General features: G+C 29.5%; 6 protein-coding genes and 1 pseudogene across 12 annotated transcripts; 5 read left to right on the top strand and 2 right to left on the bottom strand.

The window, feature by feature from the left end:
- Positions 1–138: 138 nt before the first annotated feature.
- Positions 139–2,712, top strand: GCS2beta (glucosidase 2 subunit beta). Its single transcript, XM_076403725.1, has 9 exons — positions 139–401; positions 469–590; positions 650–786; positions 1,007–1,348; positions 1,400–1,600; positions 1,668–1,805; positions 1,864–2,071; positions 2,129–2,281; positions 2,341–2,712. The coding sequence occupies exons 1-9, from the start codon at positions 210–212 to the stop codon at positions 2,426–2,428; spliced, it is 1,581 nt and encodes a 526-aa protein (XP_076259840.1). The 5' UTR covers positions 139–209; the 3' UTR covers positions 2,429–2,712.
- A 1,445-nt stretch (positions 2,713–4,157) lies between these two features.
- Positions 4,158–8,122, bottom strand: ear (ENL/AF9-related super elongation complex transcription factor). Its single transcript, XM_076404507.1, has 7 exons — positions 7,631–8,122; positions 7,349–7,575; positions 7,137–7,290; positions 6,902–7,012; positions 6,045–6,834; positions 5,511–5,997; positions 4,158–5,292 (listed from the first exon to the last, which is right to left on the bottom strand). Exons 1-7 carry the CDS (start codon positions 7,809–7,811, stop codon positions 5,089–5,091), a joined length of 2,154 nt encoding a protein of 717 aa, XP_076260622.1. The 5' UTR covers positions 7,812–8,122; the 3' UTR covers positions 4,158–5,088.
- Positions 8,123–8,504: 382 nt separating this feature from the next.
- On the top strand, positions 8,505–13,354 carry LOC143196641 (neprilysin-2). The gene is made up of 13 exons (XM_076404506.1): positions 8,505–8,637; positions 8,694–8,845; positions 8,908–9,106; positions 9,200–9,497; positions 10,195–10,353; positions 10,410–10,624; positions 10,689–10,847; positions 10,900–11,140; positions 11,281–11,449; positions 12,317–12,585; positions 12,640–12,754; positions 12,840–12,970; positions 13,037–13,354. Exons 1-13 carry the CDS (start codon positions 8,627–8,629, stop codon positions 13,133–13,135), a joined length of 2,217 nt encoding a protein of 738 aa, XP_076260621.1. The 5' UTR covers positions 8,505–8,626; the 3' UTR covers positions 13,136–13,354.
- A 470-nt stretch (positions 13,355–13,824) lies between these two features.
- Positions 13,825–14,895, top strand: LOC143196643 (small ribosomal subunit protein eS6 pseudogene; annotated as a pseudogene). Its single transcript, XR_013005778.1, has one exon. The product of XR_013005778.1 is annotated as a small ribosomal subunit protein eS6 pseudogene (transcript).
- A 232-nt stretch (positions 14,896–15,127) lies between these two features.
- Positions 15,128–19,706, top strand: LOC143196644 (erythroid differentiation-related factor 1). Of its 2 annotated transcripts, XM_076404510.1 has the most exons (14): positions 15,128–15,447; positions 15,499–16,104; positions 16,153–16,305; positions 16,365–16,491; positions 16,545–16,675; positions 16,733–17,132; positions 17,192–17,340; positions 17,395–17,551; positions 17,614–17,849; positions 17,947–18,315; positions 18,396–18,579; positions 18,657–18,786; positions 18,843–19,019; positions 19,078–19,706. In XM_076404510.1, the coding sequence occupies exons 1-14, from the start codon at positions 15,224–15,226 to the stop codon at positions 19,485–19,487; spliced, it is 3,453 nt and encodes a 1,150-aa protein (XP_076260625.1). In that variant the 5' UTR covers positions 15,128–15,223; the 3' UTR covers positions 19,488–19,706. The 2 variants fall into 2 exon arrangements, with proteins under 2 accessions (XP_076260625.1, XP_076260624.1); XM_076404509.1 differs by having other exon boundaries at positions 17,192–17,551.
- A 708-nt stretch (positions 19,707–20,414) lies between these two features.
- TfIIFalpha (Transcription factor IIFalpha) lies at positions 20,415–22,631 on the bottom strand. Of its 2 annotated transcripts, XM_076404512.1 has the most exons (9): positions 22,428–22,631; positions 22,207–22,376; positions 22,013–22,155; positions 21,761–21,962; positions 21,471–21,676; positions 21,251–21,416; positions 21,048–21,198; positions 20,740–20,989; positions 20,415–20,681 (listed from the first exon to the last, which is right to left on the bottom strand). In XM_076404512.1, the coding sequence occupies exons 1-9, from the start codon at positions 22,443–22,445 to the stop codon at positions 20,467–20,469; spliced, it is 1,521 nt and encodes a 506-aa protein (XP_076260627.1). In that variant the 5' UTR covers positions 22,446–22,631; the 3' UTR covers positions 20,415–20,466. The 2 variants fall into 2 exon arrangements, with proteins under 2 accessions (XP_076260627.1, XP_076260626.1); XM_076404511.1 differs by having other exon boundaries at positions 21,251–21,676.
- A 492-nt stretch (positions 22,632–23,123) lies between these two features.
- Positions 23,124–27,752, top strand: LOC143196649 (uncharacterized). 4 transcript variants are annotated; one of them, XM_076404516.1, is made up of 5 exons: positions 23,319–23,918; positions 23,980–24,378; positions 24,429–24,564; positions 27,003–27,182; positions 27,233–27,752. In XM_076404516.1, exons 1-5 carry the CDS (start codon positions 23,559–23,561, stop codon positions 27,316–27,318), a joined length of 1,161 nt encoding a protein of 386 aa, XP_076260631.1. In that variant the 5' UTR covers positions 23,319–23,558; the 3' UTR covers positions 27,319–27,752. The 4 variants fall into 4 exon arrangements, with proteins under 4 accessions (XP_076260630.1, XP_076260631.1, XP_076260633.1 ...); XM_076404517.1 differs by lacking the exons at positions 27,003–27,182; positions 27,233–27,752 and adding an exon at positions 25,596–26,816 and having other exon boundaries at positions 23,342–23,918; positions 23,980–24,109; positions 24,182–24,378; XM_076404515.1 differs by lacking the exons at positions 27,003–27,182; positions 27,233–27,752 and adding an exon at positions 25,596–26,816 and having other exon boundaries at positions 23,124–23,918.
- Positions 27,753–27,800: the final 48 nt, after the last annotated feature.

Consider the following 27,800-nt stretch of genomic DNA (forward strand, 5'->3'; position numbering starts at 1 on the left):
CAACTATCAAATACACCGTCGGTTATCGTCATAGAATTTTTTGGTTGCATAATTAAGGTACACTAAAATGTAATTTAGTACGAGTCATAAGACCAAGATGGAGCAAACATACTATTAAAAACTTTTTTAAATCTGACGTCTAAAACAACCTGACGTGTCTCTAAAAAATGTCAAGAGAATCATTTTCTTAAGATAAGCCGGCATAAACCATGGATGTTTTTAAAATATACTCTTGCTTTAAAATAAAATGCCTATTTTTTCTAATTTTTCTAGTAGAATTATCAACTTCCAGCGTTGAGATTCCAAGACCGCGAGGAGTATCTCTATCTAGAGCTGGTTTATATGACCCGGAAAAAGATTTTACTTGTCTTGATGGAAGTAAAACTATTCCTTATGATCAGGTAAAAAAGTTTAATTGCATATATATCAAGAATAATAATATTTTTGCAACAATATTATTTATTCTAGGTAAACGATGACTATTGTGATTGCAATGACAGCAGTGATGAACCAGGTACAAATGCTTGTGCTAATGGCTCATTCTATTGCCTTAATGCTGGGTATAAACCACAAATTTTGGCATCAAATAGGTAATTTCTTTTCAAGAATATCCTATTGTATTAATACACTATTCTGGTACATTTAATAGGGTAAATGATGGCATTTGCGATTGTTGTGATGGAGCAGATGAATACACTGGAAGAAAAAGCTGTATAAATAATTGTCTAGAAATTGGTAGAGCAGCAAGAGAAGAAGCGGCAAGATATGCTGAATTATTGAAAATTGGTATGTATGTCAAATATCATATTATTTTGAAGTACTATTTATATAATTACAATGTATATTTTTCAGATGGTAAAATTGTTAATTTACAGTTCTTTATTTTGGCAAGTTAGGGTGTTTTATTTGAAATAACTTGTTTGGTGTGCTTTAGAAAACTAACTTTTTATTATTTTATTTTTTAAAATAGAAGTTATTTACTATTAAATATATTAATTATTTACAGGAAAGCAGATGAGAACTGAATTAAGTCAGCAAGGAAAAAAGATAAAAAATGAGAAACAAGCAAAATTAAATGAATTAAGAAAAAATAAAGAGGAAGCTGAGAAAATTAAAACCGAAAAAGAGGAACTGAAGAAACAAGCTGAAGAGGTAGAAAACAAAGCTTTGGAATATTATAGAGAACTTGAAGAGCAACATAGAAAACAAAAAGCAGAAAAAGAATCTGAAAAACTTAGAGAAGAAGCTGTTGACAACTTTAATAAATTAGACAGTAATCAAGATGGGTTAATTGATACCTCAGAGATTCAAACAAGACAAACCTTTGATAGAGATCGTAATGGAGAAGGTAAAAATTAAGTTTTATTTAGCCTCATGTATGACATATGTGTTGTTGTAGTCACTGAAGAAGAAGCAAAAATATTCCTAGATAACCAAGATTCAGCAGATCTAGAAACTTTTATTGAAAAGTCATGGCCTTTAATGAAACCATTTGTAACATTAGAGTCAGGAATGTTTAAACCACCTGCACTAGAATCAGAAGCAGAGGACTTAAAGGAAAATGATGAACAAAATGAGTATGGCGAAGGTGATCATGAAGGTTAGTAAACTGATAATTCAACTTACATTATTATCTTTAAATTGTGTATTGTAAATAATTTCATTAGCTGAAGAAGAGGAAGAAGAAGAAGAATCTGATGATAAAGCACAACATGAAGATATAGAGAATGAGGAACATATTACTTATGATGAAGAAACTCAAAAACTTGTAGATATAGCTACTGAAGCAAGAAGCCAATTGGCTGGTAGGTAAACAATACATAAAGACATTGATTATTCTAATTGTATGGAATTGTTTTACAGACTCAGAAAAAGAAGTCAGAAATATAAATGACGAAATTCGAGATATCGAACAAAGTCTTAAAAAAGATTTTGGTCCTGATGAAGAGTTTGCCACTTTAGAAGGTCAATGCTTTGAGTATTCTGATCGAGAGTACATTTACAAACTATGTCCATTTGATAAGACTGTACAAATACCAAAATCAAATTCATTAGAAACAAACCTTGGAAGGTATATAATATTTTAAGTGTTTACATATGTGTTTAAGTATGGTTATTATTTTTAAAGGTGGTCGAAATGGGATGGACCTAATAATAATCCATACGGACTAATGTTTTATGATCATGGGCAAAATTGTTGGAATGGCCCCAATAGAACTACAAAGGTTAAAGTAACTTGTGGTACAGAAAATAAATTAATAAGTGTTTCAGAACCTAATAGGTAAATTATCACATAATAAAGATAAATGGTATTTCCTAATCTTCTTAAAATTATTTTAGGTGCGAGTATGCTTTTGAATTTCAAACTCCGGCTGCTTGTCGGGAACTAAGCAATGAAAGCGGCACCGACTTGCATGATGAGTTGTAGAAAACAAATAAAGACTTTTTGCAGCAGTATCAGAAATACCGTTAAATCGTTTTGTATTAGAGAAAGTCCGTCAATGCTAAGAATTATCTTTTATACAAAATTAGGACCAATCTTTTTATTAGGTTTTTCAACTTAATACAAAACGTGTTTCTAATATTAAGAATACTAGGAATAAGTTCGGTCTGTATATGTGGCAAAGATTTTAATTTATTCAAGGTGTAATTTGAAAGGTTTTTTTTGTGTTTTGTTTTAATGTTTTAAGTCAAAATAAACTTTTCACCAATTTATTTCGTTTCAATTTATATGTTATATGCATATTCCTCATAAAAAGCGCGTGATGAAAACGTTGATCTTTTGTTTATTGTAATTTCCTTGAAAATCTACTTAAAAATTGAAGAGAAAATTCTATCCCACACTGTATTCAACATTGCTACTTCCAACTACCACTTATTTCACTCGACGATTCATAGCCTAAGTAATACTTCGCTTTTTACTTATAAAGAATATTTTCAACCTTTCAAAAACTACTATTATATTCGTCACAAAATATTTGATACTGCAGATAACACTACCTTTTCATTTTCCGTTTTTATTCTATATATAATTAAATTATACAAAATGTAATTTGAAAGGTTTTTTCTGTGTTTTGTTTTAATGTTCTAAGTCAAAATAAACTTCAGCAATTTACTTCATTTCAATTTATATGTTATATGCATATTCCTCATAAAAAGCGCGCGATGAAAACGTTAATCTTTTGTTTATTGTAATTTCCTTGAAAATCTACTAAAAACTGAAGAGAAAATTCTATCATACACTGTATTCATTGCTACTTCCAACTACCACTTATTTCACTCGACGATTCATAGCCTAAGTGATACTTGGCTTTTTACTAATAAAGAATATTTTCAACCTTTCAAAAACTACTATTATATTCGTCACAAAATATTTAATACTGCAGATAACACCACCTTTTCGTTTTCCGTTTTTATTCTATATATAATTAAATTATAGAAAATGTAATTTGAAAGGTTTTTTTTGTTTTGTTTTAATGTTTTAAGTTAAAATAAACTTTTCACCAATTTACTTCGTTTCAATTTATATGTTATATGCATATTCCTCATAAAAAGCGCGCGATGAAAACGTTGATCTTTTGTTTATTGTAATTTCCTTGAAAATCTACTAAAAACTGAAGAGAAAATTCTATCATACACTGTATTCATTGCTACTTCCAACTACCACTTATTTCACTCGACGATTCATAGCCTAAGTGATATTTCGCTTTTTACTAATAAAGAATATTTTCAACCTTTCAAAAACTACTATTATATTCGTCACAAAATATTTAATACTGCAGATAACACTACCTTTTCGTTTTCCGTTTTTAATCCTTATATAATTAAATTAATACAAAATGTAGAAAGTAGTTCTCTAAATTTTGTGATGAATTTGTTCCTCCACTGATTGTAAAACGAGTTGAAGTTCAGGGATTAAAATCAGATGAATGAAAATAATATAAACGAAGGGAATGGGACTTTTTTTTCGATAAGATCCGAAAGAGATTCTGGGAGACTAATGGACTCCTGTAAACTGAGAAATAACTGAAGAATTATACATAATATGTTAATATATGAATGAATTATATATAATAGAGGAAAGCTATACTCAAAAATAATTTTTATAACTATAGACACAGCTTTTAATACTGTTAAGGGGGTTAATAAAAGAGTAATTAATATTATATAATTTTATTAAGAATTTTATTTTCCTATCTAAAAATTGCATAATCTATACAATCAACAAGTTCAAAAACAAATGTAAAAAGCTAAACATACACTTAATTTTATGCAAAAATACACCATCATATCCATTACCCAAATTCACAAAATTTATCTTTAGTCTTTTAAAGACCATCACTTAAAAACAATCATCCACTAAATCAATGTGATGTGTATATTTTCATAAATCTGGAAAAGTGGATTTATTATAAACTATGTACAAAATATCGGAGTTATAAAGTTTCATTATATCAGGTACAAATTAGAAAAATAAGTAAAATGCTATAGCGAAGGTCTTCAGATATAATAAAAAAATCACCTCCGATAAAATTTAATCAATCCCCCTTTAAAAAACTATATATACATTATAAATATACAATATCATTTGATCACTCTTGAATAAATTAAACAGCAATATGTTACTTTCCTTTAAATTTGATGCTTTAAAGAAAGAAAAATCATTATTTACAATTACACAAAACATAAAATAAAATTTGCAAACAAAAACAAATGTCATCGCCAACTAATGACTGTACTCAGCATTTGCAAAAGTTGTTGAGGGTTATCTATTAAATTTAATTTAAGAACGAAAACCACTTAATATATAATTTATTGCTTTCATTAACAGATGTTAATAAAACAGGAATATATTAACACATAGTACGATTTATTATATCACCATAAAAAAATCAAAAGTTGCTGTTATTTAGCAACAAATTGTATGCTTCTATTTAACTGCCAATTTTCATTTGCTTTGCCCATTTCTTATTTAATAAAGATAAATATATCTACAAATATATATATTATATATATATATATATATATATATTGATTCTAAATAAATAAAATATATATGTACAACAGATATCGGGCTAGTGCTGATTTTCAGTTCACTGGAGAAAAAAATGATTGTAATTGCATTACAGTTGATCTGTCTAATAAACATAGATCAAAATCAAAGGTATGAGCGGATACTTCATACCGCCCAGTCTCCGCTATTAATTGTACTACTTTCTGCAGATCCGAATTGTCCTTCAAGCCCATTATTTTATGCTGCAGATCTCTTAGCATACTCATATAAGCTTCACCCTAAAAATATATATTAAACCAAAAATTTTAATAAGTAATGATATTGCGTATCATTTTAATAAATATTAATCAAAAGAAATTATTTTATATCAAATAGTGATGGAATCAAAACTAGCTAATTAATTAATTAAAACTAAACAAAACATGGAAATTATTGTTTTCCAAAAAGAAATATTTTATATGCTATAATATTTTATATGTTTAACTGTATAACTTACATCATCGCTATAAGGAATAGGATTGGCATCTTCTGAGCTCGATACTTTTCTTTCATCATCTGAATTATTATTTGTATCTTCCTCCTTCTTTTCGATTTTTAGCGGTGGTTCCTCAATTTCAACCTGTGTCTCAGCCTCAACTTTTCGTTTCCTCTTTTTCTCATGATCTTTATCACCCTTCTTATCCTTCTTCTTCTCTTTTTTCTCCTTCTTTTTAGTTGGTGTTGTCGTATCAGTATCTGTGGAAACTTTTTTTATGGGAGATTCCTCCACAGATTTTCTTGGTGGGTCTTGAACTCGAGGCGGAGTTGGTGTTCTTTGAGGAAGATTATGAGAAGGTATTTCAACTGGACTGGGTTCCCTACTACTCCTTGATATATTTGATGAATCATCTTCTACTGGGTGTGGAACTGGCTTTTCTATGGGTTGAGGACTCGGGGATGTTTCAATTTTAGGACTGTGTCCAAAGAGGTTATTTGTCTTATCCCTGCAAGCAACAGATTAGTTTTTAATATTAAAAATATTTTTTCTTACCTATCCTTAGATAATACATCTTTGGAACTTCCTGAAGAGTATCTTTCTCTGTCAGATTTTTTTTCTTCCTTTTCTTTCTTATGAGATTTTTCCTCCTTCTTTTCCTTTCTCTCTTTATCCTTTTTCTTATGTTTATGCTTTGGCTTATCTTCAGCTTTTTCCTTTTCTTTCTCTTTATCTACTTTTTCAGACTCTTTAATCTCCTTTTCTTTCAATTTATCCTTTTTCTCAAGCTTTAACAATTGCGTATTTATCATAGGACTGGCATCTCTATCCCTTTCTTTAATCAAACTACTAATACTATTATTGCCACCAGCATCCTTTTCTCTCTCTTTAGAAATCTTACTATCTTTATTTTTATTATCTTTCACATGGTCACTGGATCGATCTTTATCCTTTTCTTTGTCGCGTTCTCTATATTTACTATCCTTCTCTTTATGCTTTTTAGCTTTCTTCTCCTTTTCCCTTTCCCTGTCCCTTGTCTCTTTGTCTTTTTCTTTTAGTGGTTCCTTTTCTTTATTTTTTATTGGAGAAGGACTTCTATGCCTCTTTGGAGATTTCTTTGGAATTGGTGATAATCTGGCAGGACTCTTCTCCCTTTCTTTCTCTTTATCTCTATCTTTTCGATCTTTCTTATCTTTCTTACTATTATCTCTGTCTCTCTTATCCTTTCTATCCTTCTTATCATCTTTTAATTTTCTATCGTCAGTCTGTCTCTCTTTACATTTTTCTTTATCCTTATCCCTATCTTTATCCTTATGAGAAATTTTAGTTTTAATTTTATCTTTTTCTAAAATAACAATTGTACTGTAATAAAAGAATATATACACATATATATATATATATTGCAATGTTACCTGAAACTGAGATCCTCTCCTTATCTTTTTCGTTGGGTTTGGCTAAAAGTTTTAAAGGTTCCTTTATTTTAGGAACCTCAACAGATTGGCTAGTTTTTGTAATTGGGGTACCTATAAAATAATATTTATTAAGTACATGTGTATATTCATGAGCATGGAGTTTATGAAACCATGTTAGATTTAATAATTGAATTTTAAATGAAACTTGTTTAAAATAAATTAACAAATTTCCTACCAAAAACATCTGTGAACTGATTACTTCTGGGTTCATCTTGCTTTACTTTGTACTTTTTTAGTTGATCTGAGCTGCCTATTTTAGGTTTATTAGACATTTGTGGTTTTTCTTCAAACTTAGAAGATATGGTATCTGTGCCAGAACCAGTTCCTATCTAAATTGTATTTTATTATATCACTTTTAATTTAAACATTTTTAATCTGACAACTTACCACCGCACCACCTTTCAAAAGCTTATTGCGAAAATCTTCAGTAATTGTATGGAATGTATACTTTTCCTTCTGAACTTTATGTAGGGGGGGCCCGCTTGGTTGTAAATGCAGGTCATAATTAAATTGAATCTTCTTAGGTTCCTGATTATTTTTCAGGTATATATGAATAGGTAAATTAAATCCAGCATAACCAGATGTGCGGACTGAATAAGGAGGTTCCTTAATAACTACAATGCAAATTACAATTAATAAAATTCATTCATAGTATTACAGTTTGTGTACCTCTCTTAGGTTTAGCAAAAGTTTCATGCAAAAAAAAAACAACTTTCTCAACGTAGTGACTTATATCAGCTCCGTTGCAACCTTTAACAAAAACCTCCCAGTCGTGGGTAAAACCCTCTGGGGTTGTTTTTGTTCTAAGAGATGAGTCGTGCCCAATTTCCAAATTTATTGTTAAAGACATCGTTCGTCTAAACTGTGCCCCGCGTTTTCGCCATGAATGTGCTGTTTTCTCACTTTACTCATTTAGTTTCGGTACTAGGAGACTGGTAACCTAAATATAGAACTTCACTACATGAGGCTAAGGACTCTACTGTACATCGGATGTAATTTATATTGAAGAAATCACAATTTTCCATACGGAATTCAGATGAAAATCTATATTCACATATAGAATGAAGCACAAATTAAATGAAATTATACGTGTTTGCCTATTTAAATGATTGTTTGTACCGTTATTGAAAAATATTTTGTTATCAACTGTCGTTTGTCAATAATAGAATGACGTTCGACAACTAATGTCAAAGTCAGAAAGTTTACAAAATGGCTGAAATTAGTTATTTGACTAACCATTATTCACGGTGTTTGATTGGTTGCCTACAACAAACTTTCAAAGATAGTTTAGAATTATACAAGGAGAATTTTATTTAAAATGTTTATTCCATATTTCCTATCGAATAAATAAATTCATACTTCATTACGTTATTTGTTATTAGACATATATTTATGCAATATACTAAAATACTAATATATACATTTTTATTAAAATAATACTAAAATATACATTTTTATTAAAAGTTTTAAATGTAATACATATCGGTTACTATAAAACATTGAATGAGCTAATTTATTAATTAAGCTCTATGATGACCCTTGGCTTACACAACCACCTACGAATGATATAACAAGATGCACCTAAAAATTATAATTATCGGGCATTTAAGTAATTTTTTCTCCAGCGTTAGTTAACATTTGTTAGTCATCGTAACTAGTATAAGTATGGATAACGGGTAAATATTATCCTTTATATTTCATTAGTTATAGATTAAATAATTTTATAATCTAGCAAAACTATGATCAAAAAAGTGAATCACCGCAAAAGTATAAAAGAATTTTGGAATGAACAAAGCAAAAGACAACGAAAAATTATATATATGTTATTAGGAATTATTGGTATTATAATAATAACTATTTTAATTTGTATATTATTAATTTTCGGTAAGAGAACGTAATTTTAAAACATTTTACCTTATTTTATATAAACATATTATACCATTTAGGAAATCCAATTTTATGCCAAACAGAATATTGCCAAACAGCTGCTAATCAAATTCGAAATTTTATAGACGAATCTCAAGAACCATGCGATGATTTTTATAGATTCGCCTGTGGTATGTTTACTCGAAATTTTTCAAATGAACGCTATGACATTCAATCGGTAAGACATCTAATGCAAGAAGATATTCAATTGGATATTAAGTAAGTTATGCATATATTTTGAAACATGTTTGGCAAAATTTCCGATTTGTTTATTTTTTACAAAAATAAAGTTTAATAAAATTTTCCAAATAGGAAAATGCTTCAAGAAGCACCAGATAATACTGACAATCCTACCTTTAACTTGGCCAAAAAGTTCTACAAAACGTGCATGAACGAGAAAGCTATAGAACAGCAAGGTTTAAGGAAAATTGAGAAGATATTTAAGGAAATTGGGGGATGGCCCATATTAGAAGGACCAGACTGGGATAGCGAAAAATTCGATTTTATAAAGGCAGTTCGAATTTTGCGAAATAATGGCATCAACACAGATTTTTTCTTCAATATAAGCGTGGAAGTTGATAGAGAAAAACTGGACAGATATATTTTAGTGGTACGTGGTAAATATTACTGAATATATTATTTTAAAACTTAAATTGTATATTGGGCGAATTCATTTGCGCCAGAAAGTTTGACAGTTCAAATTTACAACTGCAAATATATTGTAATTTATTTTCTATTCATGTTGTTTTTCCTGTGTCTTTTAGGACACCCAACATGACATTTTGTGTTTAATTATTTGTTTCTTATTAGAGTCAAATATTCATAATAAGTTCATTTTTTAAGTATTTCTAATGTCTTAAGGTTATTGGTTATTATCATTACCGTTTTTGTCTTTCATTTTTATTCTTTACTATATAGAAATCAATCTAGAACACGAATGCCTCGCAAACATGTAGTCAAGACATCTTAATCTGTGTGCATATCTTAATTTTTAAATCAAAACTACAATTATGTATATCGTCACGTTTAAAACAGAAAGTGTAGGATTTTCGTAGATTGTATAATTGAAAGAAAATTAGGAACATAACAATTATAATATATATCATTGTTAAATAAATATGTAAACGAAAATATTACTAATAATTCCATTTAGTGTCTATAGTGCTTCATCAGAACATTTTCAATCCAAGCTGAATTGATAAAACTTACAGAATTAAAATTTTAGAAAACTAGAATTTTTATGTGGCTATTCTTATTTAGGTGGTTATATAAGTTAAGACTTAGACAATTTCTATTTTAATTTTAAGATTCATGACAAGTTCTATAGTCCAGCAGAGGTAAGTCCAAACTCCAAAAAAGATTTTTTGGACTATATGATCGATGTTGCGTCTCAATTTGATGCCACCAATGCTAATTTATGGAAAGACCAGAACGATGTTCTTGAATTAATGTTATTATTAGCTAAGGTATTATGCGCGTTAATGATAAAATATGATATTAATACGCTACCATTATCACATAGATATCCAAGGAATCAAACAAAAGCAATCAGACTAATCTTTACAATCTACATACGTTACCTGAACTTCAACACGAGTACCCCACTATACCGTGGTTTGAATATATTCAAAGCATTTTCGGTACACATGTAACATTACATTTTGATGATATAGTTAGTGTTTCTGAACCAATTTATCTGAAAAAACTGGAAACGGTACTGCGAAATACCGAAAAGAGGTAAGATGGTTGTTGTTTGATCACTGATAATAATTTTTTAATGACGAATTAATATTTTTTTAAGAATCTTGGCAAATTTTATTGGATGGCAAACTGTTCAAAATTTAATCAATTTCTTACCCTCGAAAATACTGGATAAGGCTTACGCTTTCTTATCGAAAGTTAACGGAAAATTCGACAAAACACCGAGATGGAGAATGTGCGTTGAGGCTACAAGAAAAGTGTATGTATAAATTTACGTAATCCGATTGATATTCGTTAGAAAATAATTTCAGATTAACTCCGGCTATTAATTTAGCTTACGTCGATCGTTATTTTAACGAAAGCATGAGAGCAAACATTACTCAACTCATAAGAAATGTAAAAACTGAGTTTAAAAGAACTCTCCTGATGTCCGATTGGTTAGATGAAGAAACAAAAAGACGTATCGTTAAAACATTGGTTTCTAGTGTAGAAAAGATATTTTCTGTCACTGACATCGTGGACATACTTGAAGAGAATACAGCTTATGATGATGCAAGTATCTAGTATTATATATATTCTTACTAGATAACAAAATATAATTTACTCTCGATTTTTTGGTTATTAACGCTGAATATTTCATTTTGTTATAAGATAAAACTGTTGAAAACAGTTAATTTCCACTTTTATTGCAGGTGGAAATCAATGAAAATAAACTGTTAGAAGCAGTATTACATTTGGATTTTATATCCATGAATATCCATTATAGCTTAATAAGGAAACCTGTGTTGGACCAATGGGTTAAAACACAAGAATTCCTCAGTGGTTTGAATATCCAATATTCACCAATTGAAAATAAACTAAGTAAGTAATTGTATCAACAAATTATGGTTAACTATAAATAACATACTATAATATCTATTTATCATTTTTTTATTTTAAAATCTCGTACAAAATATAATATATATAGTCTGCCTTGGCTATTGATAATGCCGGACTTTTGTTTTAGAAAGCAAAACTTTTGTGACCATAAAAAAAACTTTATGAACTTTATTAGAGTAACATATTTATGTCATTAGTTACTATAATAATTAATGAACATAGAACTTTATGATAGTGTAGGGTACAAGTGAGGAAGCTTAATATACATTCAGGAGTATTTATCAGGCTGGGTATAATCTGGTGCATATTTATATTATATAATTATGCTGTAAGAAAGAACCCAAAAAATTATTAAAAGGTGTTACAGTATTTACTTACGTGAATATCATTATAAATGCAGACTGATACATTCACTATTTATTAAAAATATTTCACCACATAGAACTTTTATTAAATACAATATTTTCAGGAACAGTTAAGTATTTATTCCGTATTGGAGTTCAAAATTGATATCTTCATTCAATTAAAATATTACACATGACTGTAAAAAATGTTCATTCAACAAAAGATGATTACATAAATATCACTTAAAAAAATTAGAGCTAAGCAAGCTGAAATCCCATACTGTTAGTGCTAGTTAAGAATTAATATTTAATTTTTTTACAATAATTACAACTTAATTTAACAATATGATTATCGCGTTAGAGGCGGTTCAAAAAATGATACTTTGAATACACCCAATAGTATACATCGCAAGAAAATATAACTATAAAGAATGTAGAATATGATTTTAACATATATAGACGAATTTATCAAAAACACTGATGATTTATCTTTATTTTTGTCCAGAGTTTCCACTCGGCCTTCTCCGAGGAATCTATTACAATGATAATAGGCCAGATTACATGAACTATGGTCTTTTTGGTACCGTGCTGGCCCACCAAATATCACATATATTTATTGAAGCTAAAGCATATCACGTTGAAGAACCAACATCGAACAGACAAAGATTATATAGCTGGTGGACACCATTAAGTTTGTCCAGATATATTGATAAATTAGAGTGTGTCTCAAACCAGTATTCGAGATATGAAATAAGGGAACTGAATAACATTCGAGTAAGAACAAATGACTATTGTTATTGCAAGTTTAGTATCTATATTACTTTCTAGACTAATGTATTAATCACTAGAGACGAAGATGTTGCAGACTTAGCTGGACTAAAAGTAGCTTACGCTGCCTATTCTGAACAAGAGTGGAGATATGGTAGACAGCCAACACTTCCAGGTAAATATGTGACAAGAGTAATTTTTATTTCCGTAATGTTTACAGAAAAATCTAAGAATGTGATGAATTCAAAAATATTTTTTAGATCTAAAATATACACCAAAACAATTGTTTTGGATATCAAGTGCATTACAGTTTTGTTCCAAATATTCCACTAGATATATAAGAGATAAATATTCTAGCAACAGGTATCATCATTCTCCAAATGAAATCCGTGTAAGTATATTCAAATTACAGCAGAAATATATTTTTAATGATAATACGCTTTGATAATGTGTATAGGTGAATGGTCCTTTGAGAAACTTAGAAGAATTTGCATATGATTTTGGTTGTCACAAAGATTCATACATGAATCCTGAAAAGAAATGTTCTGTTTGGTAATGAGAAGCTTGTTAAATATCTTGTATAATGCCTAATTAATTTATTATATTTTGGAACATTTCACTTTGAACTCAATGAAAAATAGATTGTATCTAGAATAAACTTTTGTAAAATAAACTAATTATTTAGACTGTTTAGTTATGAACATGCATATGCGTTATTAGTGTAAATATGTGTTACTAATAAAATTAAACAGAATAAAACTTTCAAAATGTCTAATTTTTACGTTTTTAATTTTTTAATTAAAAATTTCTGAGAGTATAACTGATTATTATTATTCTAATAATAGATTATTTAACATTATATTTTTAAAATAACAGTGTTTACGTAAAATTTACAACTAAATTCTGTCTAAAAAAATTATTTATAATTATAAACGTTATGTTGTTACCTTTTAAAATATTCTATCGTTAATAAACTATTTTTTTGAGAAAGTTATAATTTGTGGAATTACTAGAGGGGATAAAATCGATATTTTTCTTGCAATAATGGCGAATGAATTTTATTTTCCGTCATTAAAAAAGAAATGTAACCAATATTACTTGAAAATTTAGTAAATTAATTACGAAGATAACAGATAATATTAAATAAGACAAAATATTTCAATAAGTAATTTAAAATAGTCATATAAATAATTTTTGTAAAAGTTTTTTTCTGAATTTTTGACATATGTCAAATTGAAGTGAGAAGACTTTAAGTTCTTAACTTAACCTTCCTTTTTGTGTCGGCCATGCAACGTGTCTGCAAGCTTGATCAATTTCGTGGTTAAAAATCGTAGTTTTTCTTGTAAAAAATCCGCAAGTACTGCTTAAAAACTAGTGAAACATGAAGTTGAACGTGTCCTATCCCGCAACGGGATGCCAAAAGCTGTTTGAAGTAGTGGATGAGCATAAAATTCGTATCTTTTACGAAAAGCGCATGGGTCAAGAAGTCGAAGCTGATCCCTTAGGTGATGAGTGGAAAGGATATGTACTGAAAATTGCGGGAGGTAACGACAAGCAAGGTTTCCCTATGAAACAAGGAGTTCTCACTAATAGCAGAGTGCGTCTATTGCTCTCTAAAGGACATTCTTGCTATAGACCAAGGCGTACTGGTGAAAGAAAACGTAAATCAGTTCGGGGATGCATTGTAGATGGAAATCTTTCCGTCCTGGCCCTTATTGTTGTTCGCAAGGGTGAACAAGAAATTCCTGGACTTACAGACACAACTGTGCCTCGTCGTCTTGGTCCTAAAAGAGCTTCTAACATTCGTAAGCTTTTTAACTTGAACAAGGAAGATGATGTCAGACAATATGTTGTTAAGCTTCCTTTGGCTCAAAAAGAAGGAAAGAAACAAAGATACAAGGCCCCAAAAATTCAACGTTTGATAACTCCTGTGGTTCTCCAGAGAAAACGTCATCGTCTTGCATTGAAGAAAAAGAGATGCTTAAAACGCAAAGAAGAGGCTGATACCTATGCTAAGCTCCTGGCTCAAAGGAAGAAGGAATCAAAGGCTCGTAAAGAGGAAGCTAAGAGGCGTCGTTCTGCTAGCACCCGCGAAAGCAGATCTAGCACTCATAGTAAATAAGTAACTTTTATTTCATGTATTTGTCATGCTTTTAGTATATTTTGTTGATGATCAAATTGTATTAGATGATTATATTATCTGTGAAGGTATTGTCACCTGGTATAATCCATGTTTTATAAATTTTTCACAACAAAGTATATTATAAGATTTTACCTGTACATCAAGTAACATGAAATACATTTTTTTCTGATATATATTTCGTATTTTATTTAATTCTTCCATATTTATATGTGATATTTTATATCCCTACTATGTATAATATTTTAAAGTTACTTCATAATAAAAGATCACAAAACATTGAAATCTTGAGTCAGTCTATTCTGTGATTGTGAGGTATTTCTTTACTTACATTACTAGACATTACCGTATAATTAGTTGCATAACGACAAGTATTAAACTTTAACCTTATTTTTTTGTTTACTTGTCAAAATATTCGAGAATTTTTTCAAACAGTTCGTTACATTATTCTCCAAAAGATCACGTTTTGTTGATTTACATTTATGTTTATAAGATCAAGGTATAATGTCGCAACAAGGCTCTGACTTATCAAAGAACTCTGAAGATGAGAGTGAATTAGAGAAAATTAAATCTAGAGCTGTAGTGAAATATTCAGCTCCGAAACCTGCGACTTTTGCAAAACTTCAATTCAATACAGATCTAAACTCGCCGCCTTCGAATTGGTTAAGTAATTCTGCTGATTCTTATGGCTTACAAAGAGTTCCTTATCACCAAAAAGGTTTTTCTAGGTATACAATTGAATATTATTAATAATTCATTTATTCATAAGTCTCTTACAGTTTTAAAATGGCTAACATGTACCCTGATTGTGTTGGGGAAGTTGATGTTGTATCGGATGCAGAAAATATTAAGACGTTGCTCAAAATACCATATTATAAAGGTCATATCAGTATGATAGTACACAGAGTAGAAAATACTCTTTTGCTTGATGATTTTGATATCTACAAATATTTTTTAAAAACATCAGAAACAGAATGGGAATGGCTAAAAAAATTTTTCTTTGAAAATGTTGATAGAGAAACTTATGAAAATGATCGACATTTATATTTTAAAAATCGCACTCAAAAGGCTTTAAAACAGAAGAGTTTAGTCTCAAAATTCCTATATCATAGTCTTGTGGAAGGTGAAACTAGATGCGAAGGTCAAGATCCAAAAATTGAACAAAATAATTTGAGCCGATTAAGGCTATATCATTCACAAGATAGCAGAGATTCATCAGTACAAACTCCACCTTTGCCAGATCCTAAGCCGAATACAGAATATCCCGACTCCAATCAGTTTGAGTTTAATAGAAATGTTGTGTGGACTTTTGAAGATATAGAAATGCTTTTAGGAACAGATATGCCTATTTTTGGAGGTGGTACACATCCTTGTATTTCTCTAAGGTAACGTTAATATAATACTTTTGACAAGAATCTATGCATTATTTTTAGATTAAGAGATATGAGTAAACCTATATCAGTTTTAACAGGAATTGATTATTGGTTGGATAATTTAATGTCTAATGTACCTGAAGTAGTAATGTGTTATCACATTAATGGAATTGTACAAAAATATGAACTAATAAAAACAGAAGACTTACCGAGGTATACACAATTTATTTTGTGTTTATTCAGAATTTACTTTTATGTTGTGTTCATCCTAGATTAGACAATTCGAAGTTTTCTCCTAAACTAATAAGAGATGTAGCTCAAAGTATATTGTCCTTCTTAAAAACAAATGCTACAAAATCTGGTCATACATACTGGTTATTTAAAGGGAAAAATGAAGAGGTAATAGTGGCATTAAATATATTAATTGAAAAATAAATAAAAATACTTTTTAGGTAGTAAAATTATATGATTTGACATCGTTGTGTTCAGAAGAAGATGTACAGAATGGACAAAACCCTTTTACAATCCCTGTAGCTATGTTATTATATAGAGTAGGCAGAAATATGAAAAATTCGCCTCATCGGTAAATAGAAATATTTAAGATGCAGTGTCATTTATACATGAATTTCATATTTTAAAGGAGACCACAACCAGGAACTATAAGAATGCTCCTCAAAAATGCCATAAAATTATTACCAGAAGAAAAATATCCAGAAATTGTTACCTCATCTCACTATATGCTGGCGGACTTATATGTACCAACAGAGATTAATCCACAAAACCCTATATTTGAACAGACTGGAAACGAAGATGATGAAGCTAGTGTTTATGATGATGACGAAGATCTAGCAAATGATGTATGTATTCTAGACCTCGAAAAGCCAAACAATTCCCAGGCATTTAGAAATTATTATAAATCACCTCCACCTTTAAGTGGAAGTCTAGAAGAACGATGCTATCAATCATTGGAGCATGTAGTTTCAGGCCTAAATTGTCTACATTATTTTAGAGAAACTGAAAATGATAAAAAGGAAGAAGAAGTTAGTTTATTTCTTTTTAATTTATTTTTCATTGGTGATATGTCCTGTTTTCATTCTAGGCAACAATGGCAAAACCTTTTGAAGCTATACCGATGCCGTATACAAAGTTAGATAAACATAAATCTAATGCAAATGAATCTGAAAATCAACAAACAAGGCGTAAAAAGAAAGAGAAAAATAAGAAAAAACAGGAAACCCCAGAAAAATTGTATGTTGTAATTATTTTAGATGGGTCTTACATATATAATTTTAATTATTTTAGAGCATTAATTCCGAAAGATAAAAAAGATGATTCTTATGATCCAAAGTGGCCTACGTTTGATCCAAGCAAAATTTCATGGAAAGGTCATTTAAAAATTTTACTTTTTGAGAAGGCATCGTTAATATATGTTACTCTTGCGGAATTTTATATTACTCAAGTAATTTCCATATTTTATGATAACTGATTTTATTTTCTTATACATGATATAAAATATTTTAGTCAAGGTATGGTGAATGTTTGAGGGTCCTGAGCTTATCAGCTCGATGCCAATTAACATTAAATAGAATTCACTTCTACAAAGGTGTATTAAGGATAAGCTGTTTGTTAGCCAGAGCTGGAGATGTATGCTTTTTGACGGTACAACACTGGAATAATATTGATTTATATAGGGAGCAATTACATTCACATCATGAAACTGACATTAGGCTTTTAGAGAAAATTGAACAAGATGAAAGGTTAAGTAATTAATAATGTAGTAATATTCATGCAGATACTTATTTCATATTGTAAATATGGTAATTTGTATTTAATTCTCATTTATTGTTTAAATAGGGCCCATAAAGTTAATTTGGGAGATAGTGAGATAAAAGTAGTGTTTATACCTGATATAAGAACAGTAGAACAAATGCTAGTGAGAACAATTGAGTGTTATGAACAATCTTTGAAAATTTCTGCATGTGATAATATCTTATTTAGACTAGCAAGTTCTTTTAATGAACTTGCAAATTATTATCTCAACATAGCAAAATACTCAAAATCCCAAGAAGAAATTATTCACGCCTGTAGTAAAAGCGAGCCATACTTAATTAAAGGGCTCCAAATATTCGAGAAAAAAAATTGCGCCACTAATGTTGCCCTTTTAAATTCTAATATGGGACATTTGCACAGATTATTAGCTCATGCTAATACTCCAGAAGAAAGGTGAGATAAAAATTTCTATACAATATACAGAGAAAATAAAGAAATAGAAAAGACTATATTTAACCATTTTTATCATTTAGGAATGAACTAACCCCCCAGGAACGAAAACATTACAATAAGGCTTTTCAAAGTTATAAAAGAGCATTGAGAGCTTTAGGTGACCGAACATTTTGTCCTTCTATATGGAACGTGGTTACCTGGGAGTTGAGTACAGCTTTGTTCACAGTTAGTTGTATATTGTATGACAATCCTCCATCAGATGTGGTAATAATAAATTCTGTTGTTTTTTTTTTAATTATAAAAGTAGTGGTTAGATATAACTGGGAATATATTATTTTTAGAGCAAATCTGAAGCGCAAAAGCAAGTACTTGAAGCCTTACAGACTGCTTTGGATCATTGTGATTTGGACGAGTCAAATCCTAAATTACCCCTTTATCAATATCGCGCTGGTACAATACTATTCCGTATGGGTATGTATTTCTAAAATTATATTCGTCAATGTAATTTGCTGGTGGTTTACCTTAAGGTTCACTTTGGCACGGACAAGCATGGGATGCTCCTCCAGATTCCAGAAGACAGGCAGTTCAGCTGGCTCAAATACACTATGAAAAGGCGGTAAAGCTTTTCCTTCACTCTGGAGAGGCTTTCCAATTTCTTACCAGCCAGATGCAAAGAGTCGCTTTAATAGAATTTTTAATCGAAGGTTAGAAAAAATCGGAAACCTATGTTCATAATGATCTTTAATATCAACCATATTACAGGAACCGGTTCGGCCGCAGTAAAACTAAAACATTTACAGACTTGTTTAGATTTGTTTATAGATATAGATGAAATGTTGAATTTACTCGTTGAAAAAAAAGTGGAGATACCAGAAGAAACAGATATTTTAGTAGCTGATGTGGGTAAATCATTTAAGTCTCTTTATTCGCTATTGAAGTTGATAAAGACAAGATTGCAATATGTACTCAAATTGCTGGTAAAAGTATGCATGTCTAAACCAAGTCCAAACAAGGAATCTCCTAAATTGGCTGATATTTACAAAAACTGCTATAAAGCTACATTTGAATTAAGCGACGAATTAGAATGCGACGATCTTCTAAAAAAATTACATAAGACTTTATTTACCATAAAAAGAATTATAAAACCAAATGAAGAATCTTGTAACCTATAATTATTCAATTTAGTGTATTTTTGTTTTTATGTTATTCCATGTGTTTGCTCATTTATTTTGACGATGCTCTAATATAATAGAAGGAATGTTTCATGTATTCAACCACTTGTATTAGACTCATTTTTTGTATATTTTTAGTTTTACAGCTAATGTATTACACACTCTAAAATAAGTTCACTATAATGCTGTGATATTTAAAAATAAAATATATCAATGAAATTTAAGTGTATTATTTTTATACCAGAGGCGGACTAGTAGTTTTGATCAGTCACAAATGCAACCCCAAAATCAAGTAGTTTCGATTCTGTATGACTTGAACAAAAATAAGATGAAAACTATTTATGTCATGTCATTAAAAGAAATTATATTTGCCACTAAACCTAATAATTACAGTTAAAATGTATTATTTGTTCCTCCGCACGTAGAGATAATCTGTTGTTTACCAGTTTTCTGCCTTTAATAAAATCGGTCAAAATATAACCTACCTGTCAGTGAAAATTTAGGAGCATGCAAAAAAGCGCTTACATGACTTTCGATCCCTTTTAAACAGTAGAATATCGCCAATGCATATCGCTGTTATCGCTCGGCTTCTCCCAATTTATTTATGTCAATGGACTGATCCGAAAATGAGATCAGACTGATCAGAAAACGAGAGAAATAAAAAAATATCGAATAACTTATTACTATCCTTGGTTAGCACACATTTAGTAAAATTTTTGGTATAAAGTTAAAAAACCTCCTATTATAGTAAAAATTAACTGCTAGATCCATCTCTTGTTTATAATGACTTAGCTTATCTAAGCAATGTAGGTTTAAAAACATGGTGGAATATAGGCCGTTCAATTTATTACGAACGAAATAAGTCAGAAATACTTTTCTGTTCACTGTTTTATTTTACTATTAGATGAATAAAAAAAATACAATAAATTACACAATGACAATATATTTGATATAAATCATAACAATAAAAAAGTAAAATTTACGTTGGCTTGATAGAAAGATACATTTTACCTTTCAGTGTTTGTTTAATTGGGTTGATTTTCTTTAATATTTGTGTCATAACATTGACTAGTTGTTCACTAGATAAACCTGTCTTTTTCGACTTGAATTTTTGGAGTAGCTCTGTTGTAGTCATCGGTTTCCTCATCAAATATTTCCTTACAGCATCTTCAGTAATATTAGATTCAGCTAAACCTAGCAATATCATGATATATAGAGTAGTACTGAATTTATTAAATTATAATAAATATACCTGGAATGAAGTTGGGAATATCCAACTTGGCTTTCTTACTTGGACCAGCTAAAGCATCAGTAACAATTTTTCTTTTGTTATCAATAGTTGGGGTTGCTGAACGGCTACTATTTCCACTACTTGGTTCTACCTTCTCTTCTTTCTTTCCTTTTTCTTTTTTATCAACCTTTTTCTTCTTATCCTCATCTGTAGAACTATCTGAACTAAAGTCATCATCGGGATCATTTTCTTTTTTCTTCTTGCTGTCTTTCTATTAAATTAAAAACAATCATATAGATACACTATAGAATGCCAATCATCAACTTCACCTTTTTGTCCTTCTTCTTCTTCTTTTTATCTTTATCCTCTTCTGGTTTCTTTTCCCCTTCCTCTCCTTCTTTCTCTTCATCCTCATTACTTTTATCTTTATCTTCTTTATCTGAATCTTCAGATTCTTCTTCATCCGAATTAAGTAGCTTCCTAAAAAATAATAAATTATAATTTTCCAGTAAGACTAGTTAATTAAACTTACTTTAAACCCTTTTCTTCAGCAACGCCATCTAGATTAGCATTTTCTGGTTCACTCTCTGAACTGTCACTTATATAATCGACCTCTCTGCCTTCTTCATCCCCATCATCAGAATCTTCTATGGCTTCTACATCTGTATCCCTCTTCTTTTTGGGCTTTTTACCTGCATCTATGTATAAAAATAGGCTATAATAATATTTAAAAAAGTAAACTCTTAACACACTTTTTCCTTTCTTCTTTTTCTTGCTCTTGCCTTCATCATCTTCATCTTCCCCTTTATCCTCCTTTTCTGAATCTGAATCGCCTTCTGAACTGTCAATCCATTCATCCATATCAGATATTTTCAATTCACGGTCCTTCTTTGAGGTTTTTTTGCTTTTCTCACCTTCTTCATCTAGTTCAGTATCTTCTTCACCTTTTAATCTTTTTCTAAAAGTATTAGATTATTTTTTCTACATAACATACCTTACACACACATATATATACACATATTCTAAACAATGTTGCCTTTACCTTAACATAAGAGAAAAGTAATTCAGATGCTTATTTCTTCTATTAAATTCTAATTCAGCTTCTTCTGCTGACAATGTTTTATAACGTTGATTTGGTTGAAATTTATACCATTCATGTAAAGGAAATGCTTCAATTCCACCATCTTCAGCATGTGTAAACACATAATAAGCAGCATTTTCAGAAACGCCTCCTTCTCTAATACCTTAAACAAAACGGTTTCAATACAAAAGTTTCAAAAAGCAAATTACTGACCTTTAAATTTCTTCACTGTGCTTCCGTAACTTTTCAAAATCCATGGTTGATCATCTGCTCTGTATTTCTTTGCAACAATACCTAATTTCTTTCTTCTTGCTTCCTCTTTAGCTTCTCTTCCAAATTCTGAACCTGCTCCAAATCTGACATTGAAAAATTTATAATATACATAATAATTTACAAGACCAACATACTTTGGTTGTTCCTCTTCAATCCCTTTATATTCTTTAAGATTATTTTCCCTCTCCATTTTTACTTGAGTCCATTTTCCAAAATCAACACCTAAAGTTCCATTAAATCGCATTACATGATACTTTCTTTGTACATTTTTTGGCACTCTAATAGAAAACTCCTGAACAGACACCTACAACAGTATTAGTTTAAAATATGTTTTGGTCAAATAATTGAGATTTACATTTGAACTCGTAGCCATGGCGAACAAATAAAACTACGCAATAGAAAGAACATAAAATAGAAATTGCTTTTTAATATATGAGTATCATTTACTCTATGCAGAATAAAAAATAAAACTAATCCATAAGTAACTTATGAATAAAGCACAATTAAAATTTTTGCACCGAAGTAAGGTTATTATAAAGGTAAGGTTCGCAAAGTATTGATAATTACTTTCTTTTGTGGTAAGGTTATAACTTTATAAGCTCCTAGGGATGCTGAAAAGTATCGATTGCAAATTTCTGATTTATAATCAGTATGTTTATATATCGATATATAGATAATTTTTCAAAAAAATTTAAAGAACTTCTTAAACATTATAAAAATTATTATTATTTTTAATAAACCTTTTAAAATTGGTACTTATTTTCAAAGAATTGTCAAAACATTCCTATATATACCTATATACTTTTTAAAATATATAGAGAATATCGATACAATTTTTGTAAAATACTGATATTATTGTATTTTTTCTCTGATATGTTTTTATTTTTTTATATATTAATTTTTATATATATTAATATAGATATCTATATTTTCAATACGATATTCCAAGAAATAGGTATATAATGATTTATCGATTTTTTCCTCAACAGTCGACACCCTTACTAGTTAGTATCATAAATATGGTTACTAAACACAAAATACCGAAATTTTATTTATTCTGTGTTACTATTGCTGTCAATTTATAAATATAATTTAATATTTTACACTTCTATTTGAGACATATTTTAAGCGTACAGAAATTATATTTTCTAACTCAGAATTACTAATAAATAATTCAAAATCAAAATATGAAGCTAGTAGATCAAAAATAAAATCTATATGTTTTGTGTAATAAATTACTGTTTTCGAAAAGAAGAAGAAATCGTCCATTTTCTGATTTGTTTGTAAAAAAGGCCTTTTGTGTGTTACAAAAAAGAACTTGGTAGTTTGTGGCCGACCTCATGTTTTCCGCAATTTTTTTAAATTGTAATTACCTAATTAAAGGGGTAAACTAAGTTGTATTAATACAGAATTGATTATATTAAGATTAATTTCTTCTAAAGCAAAAATCTTAGAAAAAAATAGTGCATCATTATTTATTTAAAATATGGATGTTGGTGATCAATTCTCTCTATGTTGGAATAATTTTCATGCAAATTTAAGTAGCGGATTTCATAATTTATTAAAAGATGAAGATTTAGTTGATGTTACATTAGCAGCTGATGGTAAATTTATGAAAGCACATAAAACTGTTCTTTCAGTATGTAGTCCATTCTTCAAAGAATTATTTAGAGTTAATCCATGCAAGCATCCAATAGTTATTTTACCTGATGTAAACTATGATGCTTTAAAAAGTTTACTACAATTTATGTACCAGGGTGAAGTGAGTGTAAGTCAAGAAGAAATTCCAACTTTTATGAAAGTAGCAGAAACTCTTAAAGTCAAAGGTCTTACAGATAATTCTTCCGTATGTATACCTTCTATTAATTGAAAATAGAATCTAGAATATGTATTAAACTTAATTTTAGGATAATACAAATGGTTTCTCTGCAGCTAGTGCATATGGAGACATTGAACAACGAAAGCATGATATCAGAAAAAGACCAAGGCCTGTTAAAAAATTAATAAGGCCACTTCAACCTTTAAGACCATTAGATGGTACAGTACCAGATCCTTCTCATTCACCACAACTAAATGTATTACCAGGCACTCATTCATTTACTCCTTTAGTTCTACCACCTCCACAAAAACAATCTCGTATTGATACTCCACCTACTGATCTTCCCCATTCGTCTTGTAGCCAAGTAATTAATCCTTTAAGTCAGCCTTCTCTTGGTTCACCATCAGAAAATCAAGCACTAGCTTTAATTAAACCAAAAGAGGAAGTGATAGATAACAGTGAAGATACTGGATCTCAAGTTGGTATGGTAAGTCATTAAAAAAAAAAAAATTCCTTTTATTTTATAATAATATTTAGGATGAAAATATGGAATTAGCCAATATGCTAGATATACAGTTAAGTGGTGGTGAGCCATCTCCAACACAACTTACACCACCTTGGCCAGCACCTGCTGATGGGCCTGCAATTCCAAGTGATGATACATCTCAACCAGGTAAACTAAAATTGCTTTTCTTGTTTAGGAATGTTGCATATCTATTTGATGTATTTTTTTCTAACTTATATTTATGTTCAAAATTTCTTTATTATAATACAACTTGGACCGGATTAAAATAATACACAATATTTATTATCTGATCTCTTTATATATGGCATTGTAAAAGTTAGGTTAGGTCCTGTTTCTGTGTTTATTTCAAATTACTTTTTATTTACATTTATATTAATCTACAATGACATTTAAGGGGTTGCCTAATAAATTTAAGTTAATAAAAGAAATATTTACATTATACATGCTGTCTCAAAAGAATGTTTATGTTTGTTTATTGTCTGAATTCAAGATATCTCAACAAGTAAAGTGTGGTAATCAGTATGATAAATTGAGCTTTTTAATTTAAAAGCATGCAACCGCTTTATATATGATAGACACATTTTGTACAAAAATCTGGAGCCGGGAAGAGTTAGTGGCTTGTCTTTGTAAACCATGCATTAATTGGTTAAATCTTATTTTGACCTTAATAGCCACATTTAGCAAGCCATTACCGGAGTTTTTTTGTAACATATCTAAAGAGCAAGCATCAAAAGCCTGTTAATTGGCCTAAATTGACTATACATGCTGCAAGGGACTGCAGAATTTTTGAAGATGAAGTTTACATTTGGGCTGATATTATTTTATAGAAATACTTTCCCAAATTGAGTTGTTAAATCCACTACATATAAACTTTATTTTGAGACAACTAATATACATATAGACACTTGTCCAATATTATTTGAGGTGATGTATATGTACCAAAGAGGCAGTTAAAATTATTTTGCATGAGAATATGTTTGTACTGTTAGAATATTTTATATAAGTATATAAATTAAAATAAAAATATTAAATAATTATTCAGTTGTGCAACAATCTATTTGAATCTCTAAATCTTAGTAGGCTATTTACTTGTAGTTGCATGCGCTTTAACGCACCTGTAATGCCATATATCCTATCACTGTTTACTAGTGTTTAAATTGTGTATTATTTTATCCCAGGTACCATACAATGCATCTTGGGTCGACGCGGTAACCCTAGACTGATTGTGGATGGCCATGCATTTTACAAAAAATCAGTATATAAAGGTAAAGTGTTTTGGTACTGCAAGAACTCAAGAGTGGCAGACAAATGTCTAGCTGTGTGTTGCACTATAAATGGAAACATTGTCAAGTGGCCATGTCCGCATAATCATCCAATGATACCAGATCCATTTAACCCAGAAGAAGACACAATGGTGCCCATTGAAAATCTACAAGAGGTTCTTTATCAAACATCATGGAGTTAAAGCTGTGTTGAGTTCTACTATGCACTATTAAATATTGGGACTTTGGGACGGAGTAATTATTAGCACACATAAATATCTAAATAATTGTTTAACCAATAACGACGCTTCATTAAGAAAACATCCCTTCCAAAAATTACGGTATTATATAGAATATACTTCGACGCAATTTCATGAAGATTGTAATAATTTTTAAATGTCAAACGATGTAAAAGGGAAAAAAGTATCGTTTTTGGTTCTTCAGGATAATTAAAATTATTTTTCCGTCCATTCATGGTCCCACGTGTACATAACAAAGTATAACAGTTAATTGAGACAAAAGTATTATTAATCGTATGTTTGCTTTATTATTAAGTGTGATGGAAACTTTTTCTTTTGTTTTTTTTGTAAATATCGATCTAAAATAAAACTAAATTCTGACACTCATGAATATTTTTTGCATATGATTTATTCAAGGTTTTTTGATTCAGTAATATTCACTTACAAAGACTTATGGTTGCAGCGATTTATATATTTTGCACATTAACTATAAACATACTTTTTAGAAATGTGATATTATGATAAGGGAGTTTTTTGGTATATGTAATGTTAGTAGTGATCAAATTAATTTTGTTTCAAATTACTATTGTGCTGATTGGCGATCGTTTAAACTTTAATTGGTTTAATAACAACCCTTAATAAATACTCGATCTTAATTTAAATTTTTTTCCTTTAAAACTCCTTATACCAGATTTTGCCAGTTTGGAAAAATTAAGTTTTATCATGCTCTCTATTAGTCCATTAGTTCTTGTAGTGTCTACAATGCAGTATATGATATGCTTATTTTTATATTTAATTGTTTATGATTAACGAAAATTACTATTTTATAGGGAAGTATCCCTTCGCATTTTAATGTAATGGCGTATAAAAATATATTACGTTTACTTAATTACATAGAGTTTTATTTATACTGATATCGATAGATTTAATTTAGCATTGTTTTAAAATAGATTGTCTTATATCAACATCGATACATAAAAGTGATTGAGAATATATGTAGTAAATTGCATTGCGTTTTAGAATATATATGTATTTTTGTGATTATGGCAAACCTAATTTTATTATTTATTCTCTAAAATTGTAGGGAACGATTTAGTTGTAATTAAAAGTGGAAAGGGACAGTTGGTATTAATTCATAATGGTCATATGTATACATGTTCAAGCAGTAAAGCAGATAAAAGTTTGTGGGTTTGTGTGAAAACGAAAACTTTAGCCTGTAAAGGTAGTGTTCTAACGATGCGTGGACAAATACTCGGATCTACAGGTAGGCGATAATCATCCTTGTTTATACACAATATTTATATTAACTTTCAGATCATAACCACTACCAAATTCAAGACGTCATAAGTCGAATACAACTACAGGCCGCACAATCCGCTCAAAAAACGGATCACCGATGAAGGTGAGACATGAAGGAAATGGGAGTTCGAGCAAACTGGAGGTTATTGAATCTCGCTCCTTCTCCGACTCATACCAAACAATCGACCAAATAATTGCCATATATAATTTAATTTATGTTTTGATCTTTAAAAGGAAATTATTAATTTAATTTAATATTATTAGGATTATATCTTTTTGTTCGGTAGTATTTTTGTGTGTTATTTTGTATTAAACAAAACGCTTTAATTTTTTTTATTATTATTAATAAATAGAATATATATTTTTTGTTATTAGGAAGGGTGGATCCTATCGTTAGTTTTGAAAAGCAAAACTTTTAACTGAACTGATTTGCAATAAAGTGCAATATATTGCACATTTTTTTATATAGAGAATTTTGACTGTTATTTATATTATTTTTTAAGATAATAAACGTTGATATACTTGTTTGCAGATAGTTCATTATCATTTATTTCCTATATGTTTATGTTTATCCTATAAATTT

This window comes from Rhynchophorus ferrugineus, unplaced genomic scaffold (assembly GCF_030347505.1).
Source record: "Rhynchophorus ferrugineus isolate W39M unplaced genomic scaffold, kcgeb_rfMv2 rfM4, whole genome shotgun sequence".
Taxonomy (NCBI): domain Eukaryota; kingdom Metazoa; phylum Arthropoda; class Insecta; order Coleoptera; family Curculionidae; genus Rhynchophorus; species Rhynchophorus ferrugineus.